Genomic DNA, 20,976 nt, shown 5'->3' with positions numbered 1-20,976 from the left:
GGCACTCCCTCTGTACTGACCCTCTGACAGTGCGGCACTCCCTCAGTACTGACCCTCTGACAGTGCGGCACTCCCTCAGTACTGACCCTCTGACAGTGCGGCACTCCCTCAGTACTGTCCCTCTGACAGTGCGGCACCCCCTCAGTACTGACCCTCTGACAGTGCGGCACTCCCTCAGTACTGACCCTCTGACAGTGTAGCACTCCCTCAGTACTGACCCTCTGACAGTGCGGCACTCCCTCAGTACTGTCCCTCTGACAGTGCGGCGCTCCCTCAGTACTGACCCTCTGACAGTGCGGCACTCCCTCAGTACTGACCCTCTGACAGTGCGGCACTCCCTCAGTACTGACCCTGTGACAGTGCAGCACTCCCTCAGTACTGACCCTGCGTGCTAGGGCTGCGGGTTGTACTTCACGGTCTGTCTTGGGGCCTGGAGCCACAGCGCTGACTGTCAGAGGGTTTCAGGGCCTGGGCTTGCCTCCGGGATTGTTTACCCACTGGGCTCCGAGCCCAGGCCGCCGCGTGGGAGGGGAACAGACGGCGACCTGCCGCTTACCTCCAGCAGCCGGACACATCCCGGGCTGAAGTGAATCTTCAGCTCCTTCTCTTGGCCCACCATGACCGAGCGACTCCAACTGGGACGGGAACCCGCAAACTTCCAGCCGCAGGAGCCAATCATCGCCCCTCTCTCTTTGGTAACCAACCTGACGGACAGACGAGCTGACCAATAGGCGTATGAGCTGACCTCTCCGCCTACACTTTCGTTTCGTCATTGGGCAGTGGGCCAATCCGTACCGACCTTCTCTGATGGACAGACACCCCACCAATCTCCATTTTAAAGGTGGGATCCCTCTGGACCACTAAGACCCGTGAATCGGATGGTCCCACCCTCCACACTATGATTGGCATTTGCTTTGGCCAATAACAATTAACCTTCGTGCATATTATGCATTAGATTGCAGCCACCGAGATAAACATCCGTATTAACCAATGACAATTCGCAGTCGGCATTGAAGTTATCCAATCAGCTGCCGTTACCGGGGTAATGTCGGGTTTATCCAATGACAAGATAATAAAATGTGGATAATAAAATGTGAGGCTGGATGAACACAGCAGGCCAAGCAGCATCTCAGGAGCACAAAAGCTGACGTTTCGGGCCTAGACCCTTCATCAGACCTCTCCATCTTCGGTCCGCCTCCCCCTCTCTCCCTATTTATTCCAGTTCCCTCACCCCATCCCCCTCTCTGATGAAGGGTCTAGGCCCGAAACGTCAGCTTTTGTGCTCCTGAGATGCTGCTGGGCCTGCTGTGTTCATTCAGCCTCACATTTCATTATCTTGGATTCTCCAGCATCTGCAGTTCCCATTATCTCTAATAAAATGTGGAGCTGGATGAACACAGCAGGCCCAGCAGCATCTCAGGAGCACAAAAGCTGACGTTTCGGGCCTAGACCCTTCATCAGAGAGGGGGATGGGGAGAGGGAACTGGAATAAATAGGGAGAGAGGGGGAGGCGGACCGAAGATGGAGAGAAAAGAAGATAGGTGGAGAGGAGAGTATAGGTTGGGAGGTAGGGAGGGGATAGGTCAGTCCAGGGAAGACGGACAGGTCAAGGAGGTGGGATGAGGTTAGTAGGTAGGAAATGGAGGTGCGGCTTGAGGTGGGAGGAAGGGATGGGTGAGAGGAAGAACAGGTTAGGGAGGCAGAGACAGGCTGGGGATAATGGGAACTGCAGATGCTGGAGAATTCCAAGATAATGAAATGTGAGGCTGGATGAACACAGCAGGTCAAGCAGCATCTCAGGAGCACAAAAGCTAACGTTTCGGGCCTAGACCCTTCAGGTTGGACTGGTTTTGTGATGCAGTGGGGGGAGGGGAGATTTTGAAACTGGTGAAGTCCACATTGATACCATTGGGCTGCAGGGTTCCCAAGCGGAATATGAGTTGCTGTTCCTGCAACCTTCGGGTGGCATCATTGTGGCACTGCAGGAGGCCCAGGATGGACATGTCGTCTGAGGAATGGGAGGGAGACTTAAAATGGTTCGCGACTGGGAGGTGCAGTTGTTTATTGCGAACCGAGCGGAGGTATTCTGCAAAGCGGTCCCCAAGCCTCTTTTAACCTCACTGCGAAGCCTCTTCCAGGGATGCCTAACCTGAAGAAGTTACCCTCCTCCCTCGGGACCAACCTCAGGGACTCTCCATCTTCGGTCCGCCTCCCCCTCTCTCCCTATTTATTCCAGTTCCCTCCCCCCATCCCCCTCTCTGATGAAGGGTCTAGGCCCGAAACGTCAGCTTTTGTGCTCCTGAGATGCTGCTTGGCCTGCTGTGTTCATCCAGCCTCACATTTTATTATCTTGGAATCTCCAGCATCTGCAGTTCCCATTATTTCTGATACTATTTTAACTTCACTGCGAAGCCTCTTCCAGGGATGCCTAACCTGAAGAAGTTACCCTCCTCCCTCCGGACCTACCTCAGGGACTCTCCATCTTCGGTCTGCCTCCCCCTCTCTCCCTATTTATTCCAGTTCCCTTCCCCCCATCCCCCTCTCTGATGAAGGGTCTAGGCCCGAAGCGTCAGCTTTTGTGCTCCTGAGATGCTGCTTGGCCTGCTGTGTTCATCCAGCCTCACATTTTATTATCTTGGAATCTCCAGCATCTGCAGTTCTCTTTATCCAATGACACTTCGGTTGACTGTGGGTGTTATCCAATTAGCTGTGAAAATGTCTGTATCAACCAATGACAATTAGCTTCCCATGTAGAAACTATCTAAGCAGGCCCTGTTATCCACAATAGACAAATAAACAAGAGTATTCTCTGCACCTCCAGATGTTACAATGCCAGGATAGGTCCAAAGAGCAGGAGAAGGCCATTCAGCCCCTCGAGCCTGACCACCATTTCATTTGATCATGTCTGATCTATCTCGTTTTGCCTTAAAAATATTCAAGGAACTTCCTTCCACAGTGTCTTCAGGGAGAGCATTTCAAAGACAGATGATTCTCAGAATAAAGACTACTTCAAACATTTTCTAATATAGGTGGCCCCTGAGTTTTAAATAGTGCCCCCTGGTTCTAGATTTACCCTGAAACAAAATATCATCTCCACACCTACCCTGTCAAGGGCCTGCAGCATCTTATATGTTCCAATTAAGTTTGAAATAGCTCCATGCAGGCTATTATCCCATCACCAAGTGACCCTTTATCTACACATGCATAGTACTTGACACTGTTTCAGCTTCCTCAAGCCAGCTCTCAGAATGGACAGAACTTCTGACATCCCCGTTTATATGTCAGCCAAGGCTCCCTGACTGGACCATGTTAACAGCCCCAAACAGGGATCTCATATTATGTGAAGTGACCTTATTATAATCACTTCATCTCTCCCCTTCTAAGGCCAGGATCGTGGGCCTGTTCTTTGTCTTGTAGCCTCTCCTGGGCATTTTCACACCGGATCTGGTTCCTCCAACTCAGCCTCAGATACTAGCAGCATGTACCAGACCATAGCCTGCCTCTTGTATATATGTTTTGCTCCTGTCACATTTGCAAGTCGGCAATTTTCATTTGGTCCATGTGCTTGTTCAGGACTGCCTCACCAACCCAAGCTTCATATGTCATGGGACCCAACCTCACATTGGCCATGCCTCTTAGCCAAACAGGGCCATTTTTATGGTTTCGGCAACAAACTGCATCCCCTAAAGTAAACTGTCTCTCTCACTTAAGGTTTCTGGTGCCCAGCTTTGGTGTTGTTGATGCTGTTTCACCGTCCCTCTCCGGGAAGATCAGGTTTAATTCAGGTTTTCATTGGAGAAAAGGAGGAGGAGAGGGGACCTAATTGAGGTATACAAGATAATGAGAGGCATAGATAGAGTTGATAGCCAGAGACTATTTCCCAGGGCAGAAATGGCTAGCACGAGGGGTCATAGTTTTAAGCTGGTTGGTGGAAAGTATCGAGGGGATGTCAGAGGCAGGTTCTTTACGCAGAGAGTTGTGAGAGCATGGAATGCGTTGCCAGCAGCAGTTGTGGAAGCAAGGTCATTGGGGTCATTTAAGAGACTGCTGGACATGTATATGGTCACAGAAATTTGAGGGTGCATACATGAGGATCAATGGTCGGCACAACATTGTGGGCTGAAGGGCCTGTTCTGTGCTGTACTGTTCTATGTTCTATGTTCTATGTTCTTAACCTGTTGGTTTTTTTTACCCCATCGGCAACTCTGCTGGAGCTATCCCTGTAGTTGCATGAAGGATGGTCCGATAATCAAATAGAAACTGTGACAGTTTGGTATTGAGTGAAGTTGTAGGTTGTTTCTTTAAACTTGCCTTCAAAGTTTGGACTGCTCTTTCCGCCAGACTAGTGGACAATGGATGGTCTGAAGCTGTCCTTATTTGTTTAATGCCACTCAACCTTCGGGAGTACTCAGGTCCCCTGCTGGTAAATGATGGCACATTGCCTGTGACCATCAGTTCCGGGAGCCCCTGTATTGCAAAAGATGCGCGCAGGTTTTCTATCGTTGTCCCCATGTTTGACGAATGAACACTATGCATGTCCAACCATTTTGCATGGGCTTCCACAATGACTAACACGTTGAAAGGGCCATCATAGTCAATGTGTAACTGAGTCCGGGATTTACACAGCCATTCCCACAAATGTGGAGGTGCTGGGCAATAATTTTTGTTCTTGTTGGTACTCTGGGCACTGGACCACCAACATGGCTATTTCGGCATCCAATCCTGGATATAACTGCCGGCCAAGATCTTCATTTTAAACAGCCCTGGACGACGCTGGTGCAGTTCAGCCAGTACCTGGCAGCAACCTTTGGTTGGGTCAATCACTTCTGCTCCTCTTAATAAAATGTCCTCTACAGTGATCTGGTCTGGCCAGGCCAACAGAGGTTTCAATTCTGGTTGCGATGGCCCTTTTGTCTCCCCCCATCATCACCAGCTGTTTCAGTTTTGCCAAGACCAGATCTTTTTGTGTCCACAGCCTGATATCGTCAGCAGTGCCAGAAAAGGTGTCCGGAAAGCTTAAATCCAGAGTGGACTCTTCCAGTGGTGGTGGCACAGTGGTGTATCTGCCAGCAGGAGATGGCTCAAGACATCTGCATTTGCAACTTGGCCTCCTGGACAGTGTGCCAACTTGTAATTGTATGTGCTTAGAAATGGAACCCGCTGCTGAGTTCACCCTGAAGCTATGGGTGGCATGGCCTTGTCCTATTTAAGTAGCCTGAGCAGGACTTTGTGGTCTGCTACGATTGCAAGTATATGTCCGTAAAGATATTGGTGGAACTTTCTCACACCAAAGATGGCCATCAAATCTTCCTTCTCTTTCTGGATGTATTGGCATTCTGCATCAGCCAACATCTGGGAAGCATAGGCTATTGGGCATTCCCTGCTGTTGGGCCTTCTGTGAGCCAACACTACCCCCAATAACATATGGGGAGGCATCATATGTTAGCACCAGATCTCGCTTGGGATCATAGAGTGCCAACACCTTAGATGATGAAAGCTGCTTCTTCACTTCCCTAAAACCTATGCCTTGGCCACGAGGCCATTTCCAAGGCTAACTCTTTTGATTTGATTTGATTTATTATTGTCACATGCGCCGTAGTACAGTGAAAAGTTTTGTTTTACATGCAGCACAGGCAGATCATAATATCCAAGGACACACAGATTGAACAGAACAAGGAGTACAAAGTTACAGCTGCACAGGTGTACAAAAGCAAGATCAACATTAGATTTGAAATTTGAGAGGTACATTCAGCAGTCTAATAACAGCAGAGAAGGCGTTTTCTTGAACCTGTTGGTGCATGTGATTAAGCTTTTGTATCTTCTGCCTGATGGAAAGAGATTGGAAGGGATTACAACTGGGGTGGGAGAGGTTTTTGGATGATGTTGGCTGCCTTTCAATGGCAATGAGGAATGTAGCTGGAGGCAATGGATGGGAGGTTCGCCTGAGTGATGGTCTGGGCTGTGTTCACAACTCTCTGTAGTTTCTGTCCGCAAATGCATGTATGCATGGCTCATGCCCAGCTTCGTGAAGGGCAGCAGCCCCTGCCAGTTTTGTGCGCAAGCCAGCTGCACGAGGGATTGGGTATTTATCCAGCTGTGAGAAGTGGTTTACCATTTGTTAAAATCCTCACCAAGGCAAACCGTCCTGTCAGGCTTCACAATCGGTACGGCCGGTGCTGCCCATTCCACAAACTGGACTGATTTGATGATTCCTTCAATTCCTAGCCTTCTGATTTCTACCTCCACTTTGACCATAAGGCAAATGCCACCAGCCTGGCCTTGCAGAATCATGGAGATGCTTCCTTGTCAACGTGTGAGGTGGTTTTGGCCCCTCTGATAGTCCTTAGACCTTGAAAAACATCCAGGTATTTAATTAGGACCTCACTCAGGCAGTCATTTTCTAACTGAAAAATGTTGAGGCAATCAAAATGAATCTTTCTCAACCAATTTCGCTCCATCAGGCTGGGACCCAGGCCTTTTCCTACAATCAGCGGTAACTGCACCGGCTGCTTCTCATACAAGACCAGAACCGAAGTCATACCCCTAATCTGTAAAGCCTCTCCAGTATAGGCTCTCAGTCTAACCAAGGTCTCAGGCAAACCTAAAGTTCGGAGTCCAGAGCAGATTTTATTAATTTATTATTTTCTGAAGAAGGGTCTAGGCCTGAAATGTCACCTTTCCTGCTCCTATGATGCTGCTTAGCCTGCTGTGTTCATCCAGCTCTACACCTTGTTATCTCAGATACTCCAGCATCTGCAGTTCCCATTATCTCTGATACAATTTTAACCTCACTGTGAAGACTCTTCCAGGGATGCCTACCCTGAAGAAGTTACCCTCCTCCCTCTGGATAAACCTCAGGGGATCTCTCTCCCACTGCAACTCTCTCATAGTATATTTTGATTAGTTCTGATTTGGAGGTTGCTGAGCAATTTGGCTGTTCCAAACCAGAAGTAGGTGGGTTTTCCAGGGTGTGCACTCTCCTGGATACTGACCTATGAGTTTTCTTATTTCATTTCAGTGTGGTGGGGCTCTTTGCTGTCTCAAGTCCACATAGCAGCAACAACAGTGGCTTGCCTACTCACCTAGAGTCCCTCTGTTCAGGATATGTCCTGAGTCAGGCTGTGCAATTGCCTTCACTCTAGTGGTGCCCCCCAAGCTCAGTTGGGCTGGCGAGGGTGTCTACTTCCATTGGCATACCCTGCAACTTATATGCTCCACTTGCTGCATTTTATACTGACAAAGCCAATTGTTTGCATTCCAGTTGGGCTTCAGCTAGTAGATGCTTTTGCTTGCTTCCATCATTAATCACTATACCAAATAGTCTATCACCATCTCATTAAGAGTTAAACCAAAGCCTCCTGAGGAAGAAGAGGCATTGTTGTGCCTCTTGAGCCGTAGCATCCATGTGGGTGGTCCAGGGCAGATTGCTGGCTGTCGTCCCTCCTAGGAACTTGACACCCTTGACCCTATCCACTTAAGCTCCATTGATGCAGATGGGCAGATAGCAGTTCAAACCAAAGTCAGATGCCCTCTGCCAGTCAACTTAACCTCAACAAAAGTCCCGACACCGATTCCCGTGGTTCTTGAAAGGCTGTGTCAGAATTAGTGGAGTCTCAGGGTCGTAATATTCCTTAACTAAATCCATCAACTCTTGAAAGGTTTTAGTATCAGGTGTCTCAGGAAACATTAGGCTCCTGATAACTGAAAAAGCCACGGGTCTGCAAGCTGTGAGGATAATTACTCATTGTTTTTCATCTGCCCCAATGTTATTTCCCAGGAAAAAGTAATGCATTCTTTCCACACACTGGGTCCCGTCTTCAACAGTAGGATTGAAGGGGTCATGCTTCCCAAATAATGACATGATACCAGAAAATGCTTACCCAAGTCAAAGATGACTGTTGCCAGTGAATTTCTTCAGGTGTTTCTTTTTTTTTCTTATCACTGCTGAAATAGCTCCACAGAGGCCGGTATCCCATCGCCCAGATACACGCATAGGACTTGACACTGGTCTAGCTTCCTCAGAGCCAGCTCTCAGAGTGAACAGAACCTCTGGCACTCTTGTTTTATATCTGTCAGCCAGGGCTCCCTGATTGGATCATATTAACTGCCCCAATTAGGGAACTCACATTCTATGAGGTCCGCCTGGCTGACCTCATGTTTTTTACTCTTCTAAACTCCAGTGGGTGTCCTAGCTCAGACAGCAAATTTCACCTAACATACTTATTAACTCATCCCCATTGCCTCTAAGCTCAGGGTCTCATCCCCATTGCCTCTAAGCTCAGGGTCTCCCAAACCCGCACAATTTGCTTCCACCTCCTTCCCAAAATCCAAAAACAAGACTGCCTGGGCAGACCCATTGTTACTTCCTGCTCCTGACCCACAGAACTCATCTCTTCCTACCTCAATTCAATTTCTTCTCCCTTTGTCCAGTCCCTTGCACGATTCCTCTGCTGGTTTACGTCAACTTCAGAATTTCCAGTTTGCAGGCTCCAGCTGCTGCCTCTTTACAATGGATGTGCAATCCCTCTCCATGTCCATCTCCCACCAGGATGGTCTCAGGGCTCTCTGCTTCTTACTGGAATAAAGGCCTGAACTGTCCCCATACACTGCCACCCTCCTCTGCCTGGGTGAGCTCGTCCTCACCCTGAAAAACTTCACTTTTAACTCCTCTCACTGTCTTCAGGTCAAAGATGTGTCCCTAGATATCCACATGAGCACCAGTTATGCCTATCTCTTTGCGGGTTTGTAGAACATTCCTTGTTCCAGTCCCCAGCTACAAATCTTTCTCCGATATATCGATGAGATCATCAGTGCTGCTTCTCTCTCTCAGCAAAATCGACAAAAGAGCATCCGAGTTGTCCACCTTTTTCCTCAATTGAAGATTCCTCAGCACCGTAGTTGACAGGGCCCTCAGTTGGGTCCAACCCATGTCCCGCACTTCAGCCCTCACTTGCTCTCGTCCCTCCTGCAACAGCAATAGGGTGCCGCTTGTCCTCACTTACAATCCCACCAGCATCCACATCTGAAGGATCAATAGCTGCCATTTCCACCATCTCCAGCATGATTCCACCACATATTACCCTCCCCTCCCTTGTCCACCTTCTGCAAGGACCGTTCCCTCTAAGAGACCTTGGTCCAGTCTTCCTTCACTCCTAACACCCTCCGAAAGCTCCTTTCCCAGCAACCACAGAGGGTGTAACACCTGCTCATTACTTCCTGCTTCCTCAGTGTCCAAGGGTCCAAACACACCTTCCAGGTGAAGCAGCACTTTACCTGCACTTCACAGAATCTACTCTACTGTGCTTGCTGCCTACAATGTTATCTCCTCTACACTGGGGAAAGAAGCATAGACTGGGTGACTGCTTTGTAGGACATCAATGTTCTGCTTGCAAAAAAGACCCTAAGCTTCTAATTGTTTGCCACTTCAACACACCTGTTCCCTGGCCAACATCTCCATCTCTGGCTTGCTGCTGTGCTCCAGCAAAGCTCAGCACAAGCAGGAAGAACAGCACTTCATTTTCCACTTGGGGACCCTGTAGCTTTCAGGACTTAATATCAAGTTCAACAATTTTAGGGCTTGAGGCACCTTGTTATCAGACCTTGTTATCGCATGGTCTGCTATTACACACAACCCATTGTTAGCCATAAATAATCTGCATTAGCAACCATTCATTCCCCTAAGCTAATTGTTGCCCAGTCCCTTGTCTAATTGTTTTTCTCCCTCTTTGGGCTCCATCCCCACTTATTGTTTATTCCTTACCCCCTCTACCCAGTCTTCTGGTTAAAAACAAACTTTTTCCGAGCTACCATCAGTTCTGAGAAAGGACCTGAAAGGTTAACTCTGATTTGTCTCCACAGATGCTGCCAGATCTGTTGTCATTTTCCAGCAATTTCTGTTTTTGTTACTTGTTAACTCAATTTCCCTGCCTTTTGGGAGTTTACAACTCTGTCACCTGCAAGAAATCCTTTGCAATCTCAAATGCCATTTCTTATTTGCCGAGCCTGGTGTTTTCTTTCTTTAAGCCACTTACTGAGATCACACCCAAATTCTTGTTATCTCTGTTTCAAACTAATCCCAAGTACTCCCAGTTGTTCTTGCCAGAAAAGTTGGTAACGTCTGCTGAATCTCAGGGTACAATACTTTTGGTTTGTCACAAAAGTTAATGGTTTAATCAAAGTGCTCAAAGTCCCTGAGTTACTTAAGTGATGGAATCATGCTAACAGCAAACATTGACAAAGTTAGCAAAAACTGCAATTTATTGCAAATAAGTAAAATAAGACCAAAAGTAAACAGCTGTGAAAAATCAACATAAGACCCCAGCAGTTAAAGCTCTAAACCCCTTTAAAATTCATACATACAGAAATAGACAGGCACAGGCAAAAAAAACGTATGTGTTACGGGTAGAGAAAAAGTACTGTGAATCACCTCCTCTAGTGCCACAACAATGCCACCTGAAGGCTGCAGGAACAGCAACTCATATTCAGTTGGGACCCCTGCAGCCCAATGGTCTCAATGTGGATTTCACAAGCTTCAAAATCTCCCCTTCCCCAACTGCATCCCAAAACCAGTCCAGTTCGTCCCCGCCTCCTTGACCTGTCTGTCTTTCCTCCCATCTATCCGCTCCTCCCACCTCACTGACAAACCCACACCCCCACTTCCTACCTACAGCCTCATCCCCCTTTTCTTGACTTGTCTGTCTTCCCTCAACTGATCAACTTCCATCCCAACTCCCCACTACACTCACCTTTACTGGCTCCATGCCCACCTCCTTGATCTGTCCATCTTCTCTCCACCTATCTGCTCCTTTATCCAACTTCCATCATCGCCTTCCCCTCTCTCTATTTATTTCAGAGCCCCCTTTCCCCCCCCCATTTCTGAAGAAGGGCCCAGACCCAAAACATCAGCTTTCCTGCTCCTCTGATGCTGCTTGGCCTGCTGTGTTCATCCAGCTCCACACCTTGTTATCTCAGATTCTCCAGCATCGGGAGTCCCTACTATCTCTGCTTCACTGAGATATTTTTAGAATGAAAATGTTTAGAGGAAAATGGATCAAACGCAGGAAAGTGAGACTAGTTCAGTTTAGGAAACCTAATCAGCATGAGCGAGTTGGGCTGAAGGGCCTGTTTCCGTGCTGTTTGACCCTGCGACTCTATCAAGCAATGAACTTTGACAACAACTGGTCACAACTGCACAAAGCAATTTTTTGAGGAAGTTAAAAGCAGGGTAGATTCAGGGGAAGCAGTGGATGTAATATACAGTCGTTTCTGCTATAACACGACCTTTGCGTACTTGTGCAATCTCGCACAATAAAAATAACCGGGCTTATGGAAAAATAGGTTCAGGAAAGACCACCAAAAATTATTACTCAAAATTGAAACAAATATAGTAGTTAGCCTAAAACAAAGGTTAGCACAGTTTAAATAAATGATAAATTCACGTGTGATAATAAAATAATACAGTAAATTTAACACTTTACCTTGAAAAATTTGAAAGTAACTTGATAGAGAAGGAGGGTAGTGTTGTGGTTGCTGAGTTGTTAAGACAAAGGCTGAGGCTATTCATCATCATCATCTTTAGTTACACTTGTGGTTACAGGGATAGGGCGACTAACAGTTCATCCAGAAGTGCATCACTGCAGTTCATTGTCTTCTGACTGTTTCTTGGCAAGTTCTGAGGATAGGTCACCAGGCCCATGACGTTAGCTCTGTTTTCTCTTTCACAGATGGTGCCAGACCTGCTGAGCTTTTCCAGCAACTTCTGTTTTTGTTCCTGGTTTACAGCATCCGCAGTTCTTTCGGTTTTTACATGTATGCAGAAGTTTGCATTTTACAGACAGCCTTCACCTATTCATCAATTGTGTTTCAGCCAATTCATGTTGACGAAAACATGCGTAATAACAGAAAGGGCTGTGTTTGAATTTCCAGAAGGTACTTGAGAAGGTATTGCATATCAGATTACTTAACAAGATAAGAGCCCAGAACATTAGAGGTCATATTGTAGCATGGATAGAGATTTGGCTGACCAATAGAGTGCAGGGAATTCAGAAATTGGTGGCATTTCAGATGACAGCCTGTAAATAGTAGAGATCAGTGCTGCAGCGACGATTATTTACAATATATATTCATGGCTAGATGAGGAAATGAATGTACTATAGAGATAGTAGGAACTGCCAATGCTGGAGAATCTGAGACAACAAGCTGTGGAGCTGGATGAACATAACAGGCCACGCAGCATCAGAGGATCAGGAATGTACTATAGCCAGGTTTGCAGTTGACACAAAAATAAGTGGGATGTCACATGGTGAGGATGAAACAAAGTATCTGCTGAAGGAGATCGACAGGTTACGTGAGTAAGTAAAAACTTGCCAGATGGAATATAACATGGGAAAATGACTGAGTGACTACAGGGTAGCTCCTCCAAAGTTGTCAAGACAGTGGAATACTGGGCTCAGCATCCTAACTATCTGCTTGACAATGCGTTTCAGAGCTGCATGGCCGTCATTACTTACACATTGGCCATATGTGGCGGGACTGCAGAATATAATCACAAACCAAGCTTAGAGTCGATAGCCCCCAGCAGCTACACTCTGCTTTCACATGGTCTGTACAGTCAACTGGTTAACTGCATCACATCAATTGCACAGCAAGGATTGTGATATGATGCTTGAGACTGCATGCCTGCAAAGCTACATGGCTTCACTCAATGGCACTCTGGACTATTTTTGTTTTATTTACTCATGGGATGTGGCTATCGCTGGCTATGGCAGCATTTATTGCCCATCCCTAGATGCCCTTGAGATGGTGGTGAGCTCCATTCTTGAATCACTGTGGTGCTTTTGCTATAGTAAACACTCAGTGTCATTAGGGATGGAATTCCACGATTATGATCCTTCGGCAGTGAAGAAATGGCAATGTATTTCCAAGTCAGGATGGTGAGTGGCTTGGAGGGGAACTTGCAGGTGATGGTGTTCCCATGTATCTGCTGTTCTTGTCATTCTAGACGGTCAGGGTTGAGGATTTAGAAGATGTTATCTAACAGCCTTGGTGAATTTCCAAAGTGCATTTTGCAGATAGTGCACACGGCTGCTACTGAGCATCGGAGGTGGAGGGATAGAATGTTTGAGAATGTGGGGTAGTGATCGCTTTGTGGTATTATTGCTGGGCTATTAATCCAGAAACTCAGCTAATGATCAGAGACCTGGGTTCGAACCCCACAATAGCAGATGGCGGAATTTGAATTCAATAAAAAAAACTGGAATTATGGGTCTAATGGTATGTATGAAATCATTACCAATTGTCGGGGGAAAACCCAACTGGTTCAGTCATGCCCTTTAAGGAGGGAAACTGCCATCCTTACCTGGTCTGGCCTACATGTGACTCCAGACCCACAGCAATGTGATTGACTGTTAAGTACCCCATGGGCAATTAGGGACGGACAATAAATTCTGGCCTAGCCAGTGATGCTCTCATTCTGTGAGTGCGTAAATCAAGTGGGCTGTTTTGTCCTGGATAGTGTCAAGCTTCTTGAGTGTTTGTGGAGATGCACCCTTCCAGAGAAGTTGGGAGGCGGGGGGGCGTATTCCACCATGGCCCTGTCTTGTGACTTGTATATGATAAACAGACTTTGGAGAGTCAGGTGGTGAGTTAATTGTTGTGAGATTTCTTGCCACTATCCTGCTCATGTATCCACATAATTTGTAAGAATGCACCGGTTCAGTTTCTGATTATTGGTAACCCCCAGAATGTGTTTACTGCAGATAGTCAACTGGTGAATGAAGAAAATAGAGCCAATACAGAATAGACTTATTCACACATTAAACCATTACAGGTATATATCTCCTGGCTCCATTCTATTTCCTGTAACCATCTCTTTATAGTTTATTTGTTTACTGAAAACAGTCATTATTTAAAAAAGTAACTAAATTAAAGAGCCATCCCTTCAAGAAGTTTGGAAAAATGTAACAAAATCAAATTAAAGTTTCATTTTGTATGTGCTCAAGTAGCTAGCTAATGCAGACTTGTTCAACAGTCTGCCTATAGGCAGCAGTGTGGCACGTTGAGTTAATGTTCAAAATACAATGAAGTGTATTTTGCTGGGAGCTGCTACGCAAATCAAAGGCTATTTCTCTCCAATTCTAGATAACAAAGTGTGAAGCTGGATGAACACAGCAGGCCCAGCAGCATCTCAGGAGCACAAAAGCTGACGTTTCGGGCCTAGAACCTTCATCACAGAGGGGGATGGGGTGAGGGTTCTGGAATAAGTAGGGAGAGAGGGGGAGGTGGACCGAAGATGGAGAGAAAAGAAGATAGGTGGAGAGGAGAATATAGGTGGGGAGGTAGGGAGGGGATAGGTCAGTCCAGGGAAGACGGACAGGTCAAGGAGGTAGGGTGAGGTTAGTAGGTAGGAGATGGAGGTGCGGCTTGGGGTGGAGGAAGGGATGGGTGAGAGGAAGAACAGGTTAGGGAAGCGGAGACAGGCTGGGCTGGTTTTGGGATGCAGTGGGGTGAGGGGTCGAGCTGGGCTGGTTTTGTGATGCAGTGGTGGGGAGGGGAAGAACTGGGCTGGTTTTGGGATGCAGTGGGGGAAGGGGAGATTTTGAAGCTTGTAAAGTCCACATTGATACCATTGGGCTGCAGGGTTCCCAAGCGGAATATGAGTTGCTGTTCTTGCAACCTTCGGGTGGCATCATTGTGGCACTGCAGGAGGCCCATGGTGGACATGTCGTCTGAGGAATGGGAGGGGGAGTTAAAATGGTTCGTGACTGGGAGGTGCAGTTGTTTATTGCAAACCGAGCGGAGGTGTTCGGCAAAGCGGTCCCCAAGCCACCACTTGGTTTCCCCAATGTAAAGGAGGCCACACCGGGTGCAATGGATACAATATACCACATTGGCAGATGTGCAAGTGAACATCTGCTTGATATGGAAAGTCATCTTGGGGCCTGGGATGCGTGTGAGGGAGGAGGTGTGGGGGCAAGTGAGCACTTCTTGCGGTTGCAGGGGAAGGTGCTGGGTGTGGTGGGGTTGGAGGGGAGTGTGGAGTGGACAAGGGAGTCGCAGAGAGAGTGGTCTCTCCGGAAGGCAGACAAGGGTGGGGATGGAAAAATGTCTTGGGTGGTAGGGTCGGATTGTAGATGGCGGAAGTGTCGGCGGATAGTGCGTTGTTTCCATGGGTTGGTGGGGTGGCATATGAGAATGAGGGGGATCCTCCGGGGGCGGTTGTGGCGGGGGCAGGGTGTGAGGGATGCGTTGCGGGAAATGCGGGAGAAGTGGTCAAGGGCGTTCTCGACCACTGTGGGGGGAAAGTTGCGGTCCTGGAAGAACGTGGACATCTGGGATGTGCGGGAGTGGAATGCCTCATCCTGGGAGCAGATGCGGCGTAGGCGAAGGAATTGGGAATAGGGGATGGAATTTTTACAGGAGGGTGGGTGGGAGGAGGTGTATTCTAGGTAGCTGTGGGAGTCAGTGGGCTTGAAATGGACATCAGTTTCTAGCTGGTTGCCTGAAATGGAGACTGAGAGGTCCAGGAAGGTGAGGGATGTGCTGGAGATGGCCCAGGTGAACTTGAGGTTGGGGTGGAAGGTGTTGTTGAAGTGGATGAACTGTTCGAGCTCCTCTGGGGAGCAAGAGGTGGCGCCGATACAGTCATCAATGTAACGGAGGAAGAGGTGGGGTTTGGGGCCTGTGTAGGTGCAAAAGACGGACTGTTCCACGTAACCTACAAAGAGGCAGGCATAGCTTGGGCCCATGCGGGTACCCATGGCCACCCCCTTTGTCTGTACGAAGTGGGAAGAATCGAAAGAGTTGTTGAGTGTGAGGTCGAGTTCGGCGAGGCAGATGTGGGTGTTGGTGTTCTCTCCACTCACAGTGAGATGATCAAATGAAAGAGGGAAGCAGCCTGATTGGAGGAGAAACACAAAGTGGGTGGTTTAGCTCATCATGAGGCACAGAGGCTGTGCTCGAGCTGTACAGGTCTTTGGTTAGAGTACTGTGTGCCGTTCTGGTCACCACCCTATCGACATGGTGTGTTTATACTGGAGGCAGTGCAGAGGAGATTCACCAGGATGTTGCCTGGGATGGAGCATTTCACTATGAAAACGGACTGAATAAGCTCGGTTGTTCTCTTTGGAGCATAGGAGGCTGAGAGGAATCTGATAGGAGTGTATAAAATTTTGAGGGGCACGGACAGGGTGAGTAGAAAGCAGCTGTTCCCCTTAGTCAAAGGGTCAGTAACAATGGAATATATTTTTAAAGTGAAAGGCAGAAGTTTAGAGGGGATTTGAGGAAAATCTTTTCACTCAGAAATTGAAGGCAGTTTAGGATAGGCTGCCTGGGAGGGTAGTTGAGGCAGGTAACCTCACAATCTTTAATGAGTACTTGGATGAGGACTTGAAATGCCATAACACAGGAACATGGGTCTAGAGTAGGTAGGAGTACAATTTTGACAGTACAGACTCAATAGGCTGAAGGGCTCCTGTGCTATCTGATTCAATGAGGCAGTCAGTCCACGGGACAGAGACTGGTCCAGGGTTTCAGGGAAACACTGGCTTGGGATGAGGAGAATGAGAGTCCAGGTAATGTTTTTGAGGAGGCAGCTGATACAGGTCGACGTCACCTGGGTGGGGGTTGCTCGAGCAGTCAGCTGCAGGATTAAACCAGACGGGAGGATGTGCATGTTGATACCCTACTGCTGCCCAGTGACATTAATCACCAAACCTCCTGGGCCTGTGCGAGTGAGTGACTGAACAGATGCACTTGTAGATGTGGACATTGCTCCCAGGCCAGCATTTATTACCCGCCCCTAGCTGCCGTTGAGAAGCTGGTGGTGGTGAGCTGTCTTCTCAAACTGCTGCTGTCCATGTGATGTAGGTCGATCTACAATTCCTCTAAAGAGGGAATTCCAGGATTTTGACCCAGTGACAGTAAATGCATTTCCAAGTCAGGACAGTGAGTGGCTTGGAGGAGAACTTGTGGGTGGTGGTATTCCATGTATCTTGTCCTTCTAGATGGAAGTAGCCACGGTGTTCCCTGCATCAGCTGCCCTTGTCCTTTCAAATGAAAATGGTAAGGGGTCTGTCTGAGGATCGAAATGAATGGTGGTCGTGTGAGTGAACAGGAGGGTAGATTGATGTGTGAGATTGTGGGTGGATCTGGGTGAGACAGTGAATGGATGACTGGGCATGAATGCGGGAAGATTAGTGAGGAAATCAGTATTTGTGACTGAGAGGATATGTGTGAGAGAATGGGTATGAGACGTCAGATACGAGAGAATCTATAGGATTGTGTGTGGTTGTGAGTGAACTGGTGCACATGCGAGTGGAAGGGTGTGACGTGTTGCCACATGGACAGTTGTGAGTAGATAAGAAGGTGCAGCTGAAAGGGTGAACATGTGGGGACGTTGTTGAGAGTGAAGAGCTGAATGCGTGGTTGTACGGTTGGCTATACGGGAATAGGTGAACATGTGGATGGCATGGGTGAGTGAGTGTACAGGTGAGTGGGTGAGACCAGGCTAGACACAAACCCAATCTTCCTCGCTTCTTGCTCCTCCTCCTGTCTTCACAAGACAGGTCAAAAGAAAAGGACAATGTCAGGCTGAGAGGCAACCCATAATGAATTCCATAATACAGGTCAGAGGTGGAACTTGGTCCAGTATTCAATAATTCATCTCCCTAGCTCAGCCCTGGTCTAAAATTCCTTCCCTGGTGCTTAGGACTTGAAGCCTAGTATTTTTCTCTCATTAGCTCTGCTGCTTGACACATTAAGTAGTAATTTTATGAAATATACCTTTCAATGATCAGTTTATTCCCTTGAAATTGTTTCTTCCTTTTATTGAAATCCATACTGAATTCTGTGTCAAACACTTTCTTTCTGAAATTTGCTCATTGCCACCTGCATTCGCCTCAAACCAAGTCACAGAAAAATTCAAATGGCGGCTCATTTGCAACATAGTTAGACTTTATCAATGCCTTCCATCTATATATGGTTTACCTCAATTAATAAAATGAATTCTAAGATGTACCAGTACTGGTGGTTATTATTTGAAAAAAGTCACAAGTGATTCGGTAGTGGAAGCAAGTACATTCGATTCTGTGTTGGAGCTCTTCTGAATATAAAATTAATTCTTCATGGGTACTGGAGGCAAGTACTCTCACTACATTTAAGGAACACCTGGGTGAACACTTATAATGCCAGAGCACAGTAGGCTATGGACCATTTGCAGATAAAGGAAACTAATATATTTGTTGGTTGAGCATAGACATGATGGGCCAAAGGGTCTATTCTATGCTGTATGACTCTATGACTGCACCTTCTTTTCTTTCTCTCTGCGTTCTTTTCAAGGGGTGAGCGTGTTATTTGCTAGACTAGCATTTATTCCCCCATCCCTAATTGCCCAGAGGGCAGTTAAGAGTCAACCACATTGCTGTGGGTCTGTAGGCCAGACTGGGTAAGGATGGCAGTTTCCCTCCCTAAAGGACATTAGAATTTATGAGCAGGAAGGTCTAAACTCAAATCACACCTGTCCCAGACACATCACAGCATGTCTGAACATGTTAATGAAAAATATAATAATTCTGTGGGGATGTTCTTGTGGCACAGTAGTAATGTCCCCATCTCTGAGCTAGGATACCCATATTCAAGTCTCATTTACTCCAGAGGTGTTTCTTAACAAGCCTGAACAAGTTTCATTCAACGGCAACCAGAACTTTATTAAAAACATATTCCCCACGCCACCATTACCATCAATCTGGGGCAGTTAACCCTGGTTCAATAGTGAGTGCAGGAAGAAGCACCAGGCACGTGTAAAAATGTGGTGTCAGCCCTAGTGAAGATACATGATATTACATGCACGTGAAACAGCGCAAACAGAATGCCAAAGATACAATTAAGTGATGTCACTGAAAACTGATCTGTTGTAAGCACTTCAGGCCTGCCCCATCCAATGGTGGTGGGCAATTAAGGCAAAGCCGCAAAAAAATCAGATTCTAAGTGAAGTAGACAAGTGTATCAGTGCGAAAAGACAAGTCTGAAGTATTTACAAACATCTTCAGCCAGAGAGGCCAAGTGGATGATCCATCACAACCTCCTCCTGAGGTTTCCAGCATATCAGACACGTTGATTCTCCCTGCCTGGTATCAAGAAACAACTGAAGGCACTGAGCAGTGTAAAAGACCACATCTTCTGATTATTTTTCTTTATTTTTGATTCTGGACTGAACTAGGAAAAGGATATTCGAAGGATTGCTGAACTTTCTTTAAAAGCAAGAAACCTGATCCTCAGAAGAACTGTCTATATTTGTTGTAGCAGTACTGGAAGCACAGTTTCTAGATGAAGTGGAGCAGTGGCTGTGTATAAATGGAGTTTGGCTGGCAGTGAGTAACTTAGTGGTCTGTGGACTAGTGACCGATAAAAGATGAAAAGGCCTTCTACCTGACAAAAACTATGCGATTCGCTCCCAGGTAACTGAACAGCTTAAGAATGAGATAAGCAGAAGCCACGAGATCTCCTCCAGGAGATCTCCACAGTAAGAAAGAAGGACCTTCAGTCTGAAGAAAGCCAGTTTATTTTTCTCTTAGCAGTTGCTGTAGGTGTGGCTGGTAACCAATAAATCAGCCACCCTCTACCTCTGGAGAAGGAGAACGAAGGAGCAGCATGATCTCACAAGCCAAAAGCACCAAGTCAGTACAAACTGTTTACAGGGCTCATAGATCTGCCCTCCTAGGCTGTCTCTCTGCCCATCACACCCATGTGTTTTTTTTTTCCCTGTCTGTATCTTTCTAAATGTGCATGCAAGAGGAATTTTAGATGGGACTTAAGAGTTTCAACTCACAGGGAGAAACACGGACAGCTCACAATTACTTACCTATTTATTTGTAACAAATACTAATCCTTGTTGAATACAGAAGTCTGGTCTGTGATTTGTGGTCTAAGACACAGGTAAAATGGGGAATTTTGTGTACTTTAAAAAAATCTTTAAATTTTGTGATGAGACCAGGAGTGGCGGAGCTCAATTTCCAATGTGCTACCCCCGAGAAGCATGAAAAGCGTACTATAAAACGAACAGTACTATTCGAAAGGGTGTGCAGGAACAGAGAGAGCTGGGTATATATGTGGAGATAGTAAGAACTGCAGATGCTGAAGTCAGAGATAACAAAGTGTGGAGCTGGAGGAACACAGCAGACCAGATGGCATCAGGGGAGCAGGAAAGTTAGCGTTTCTCGTTGGGACTCTTCTTCAGAAATGGGTTTTCAGGAAACTTAATTTCCGAAGAATGATCCCGACCCAAAATGTCAGCTTTCCTGCTCCTCTGGTGTTGCCCGGCCTGCTGTGTTCATCCAGCTCCACACTATGTTATCTCTAGGTATATATGTACATGTCATTACAAGTTGCAGGGCAGAGAGAGCTGTTGATTAAGCATACAGTATTCTCGGCTTTATTCTTAGAAGCATGGAATACAAGTGCAAGGGGGTTATTGATGAACTTGTATGAGTCACTTATTAGATCTCAGCTGGTGTATCATGTACAATTCTGGGAACCACATCACAAAAAAGGATGTGAATGCATTGGAGAAGGTGCTGAATATGTTGACAAGAATGGTTCCAGGAATAATCCATTTATGAGGATAGATTTGTAGAATTTGGACTGTTTTCCTTGGAGAGGAGAAGGCTAAGAGAAAATTTGACAAGTTTCAAAATCACAAGGGGTCTAGAACAAATATATAATGAAAATATGCTCCACCTCATAAAAAGATCAAGAACCAGAAGGCACATTCATAGAGAAAGATGTTCAGCCCATCATGTCTGTACAAACACCAAAAAACATTAATCCCATTTACCTGTATTTGGTCCATAACCTGGCATTACAAGTGCTCTTCTAGATAGTTCTAAAATGCCTCCACCAAGGTCTCAGGCAACACAATCCATGTTTCTACCATCCTCTGGGTGAGAAAGATTTTCCTCCGATCCCCTCTAAACCATTTAT

At 46.7% G+C, this 20,976-nt stretch overlaps 1 protein-coding gene across 2 annotated transcripts in view; it reads right to left on the bottom strand.

The window, feature by feature from the left end:
- mat2b (methionine adenosyltransferase 2 non-catalytic beta subunit methionine) overlaps positions 1 to 20,976 on the bottom strand; it is a 57,589-nt gene that overhangs the window by 33,560 nt on the left and 3,053 nt on the right. The window contains exon 1 of one of the 2 annotated variants that reach the window (XM_059650580.1): positions 557 to 735. The exons of the other annotated variant lie outside the window; for it this stretch is intronic. Coding sequence (XP_059506563.1) covers positions 557 to 679 — 123 coding nt within the window. The 5' untranslated portion in view covers positions 680 to 735. Of the gene's footprint in view, positions 1 to 556; positions 736 to 20,976 lie in introns of those variants that run through there. 2 annotated transcript variants of the gene reach the window in all.

The sequence above is a fragment of the Stegostoma tigrinum genome, chromosome 13 (assembly GCF_030684315.1).
Source record: "Stegostoma tigrinum isolate sSteTig4 chromosome 13, sSteTig4.hap1, whole genome shotgun sequence".
In the NCBI taxonomy this organism is placed as follows: Eukaryota; Metazoa; Chordata; class Chondrichthyes; order Orectolobiformes; family Stegostomatidae; genus Stegostoma; species Stegostoma tigrinum.
This window is presented reverse-complemented; position numbering and strand designations above follow the sequence as displayed.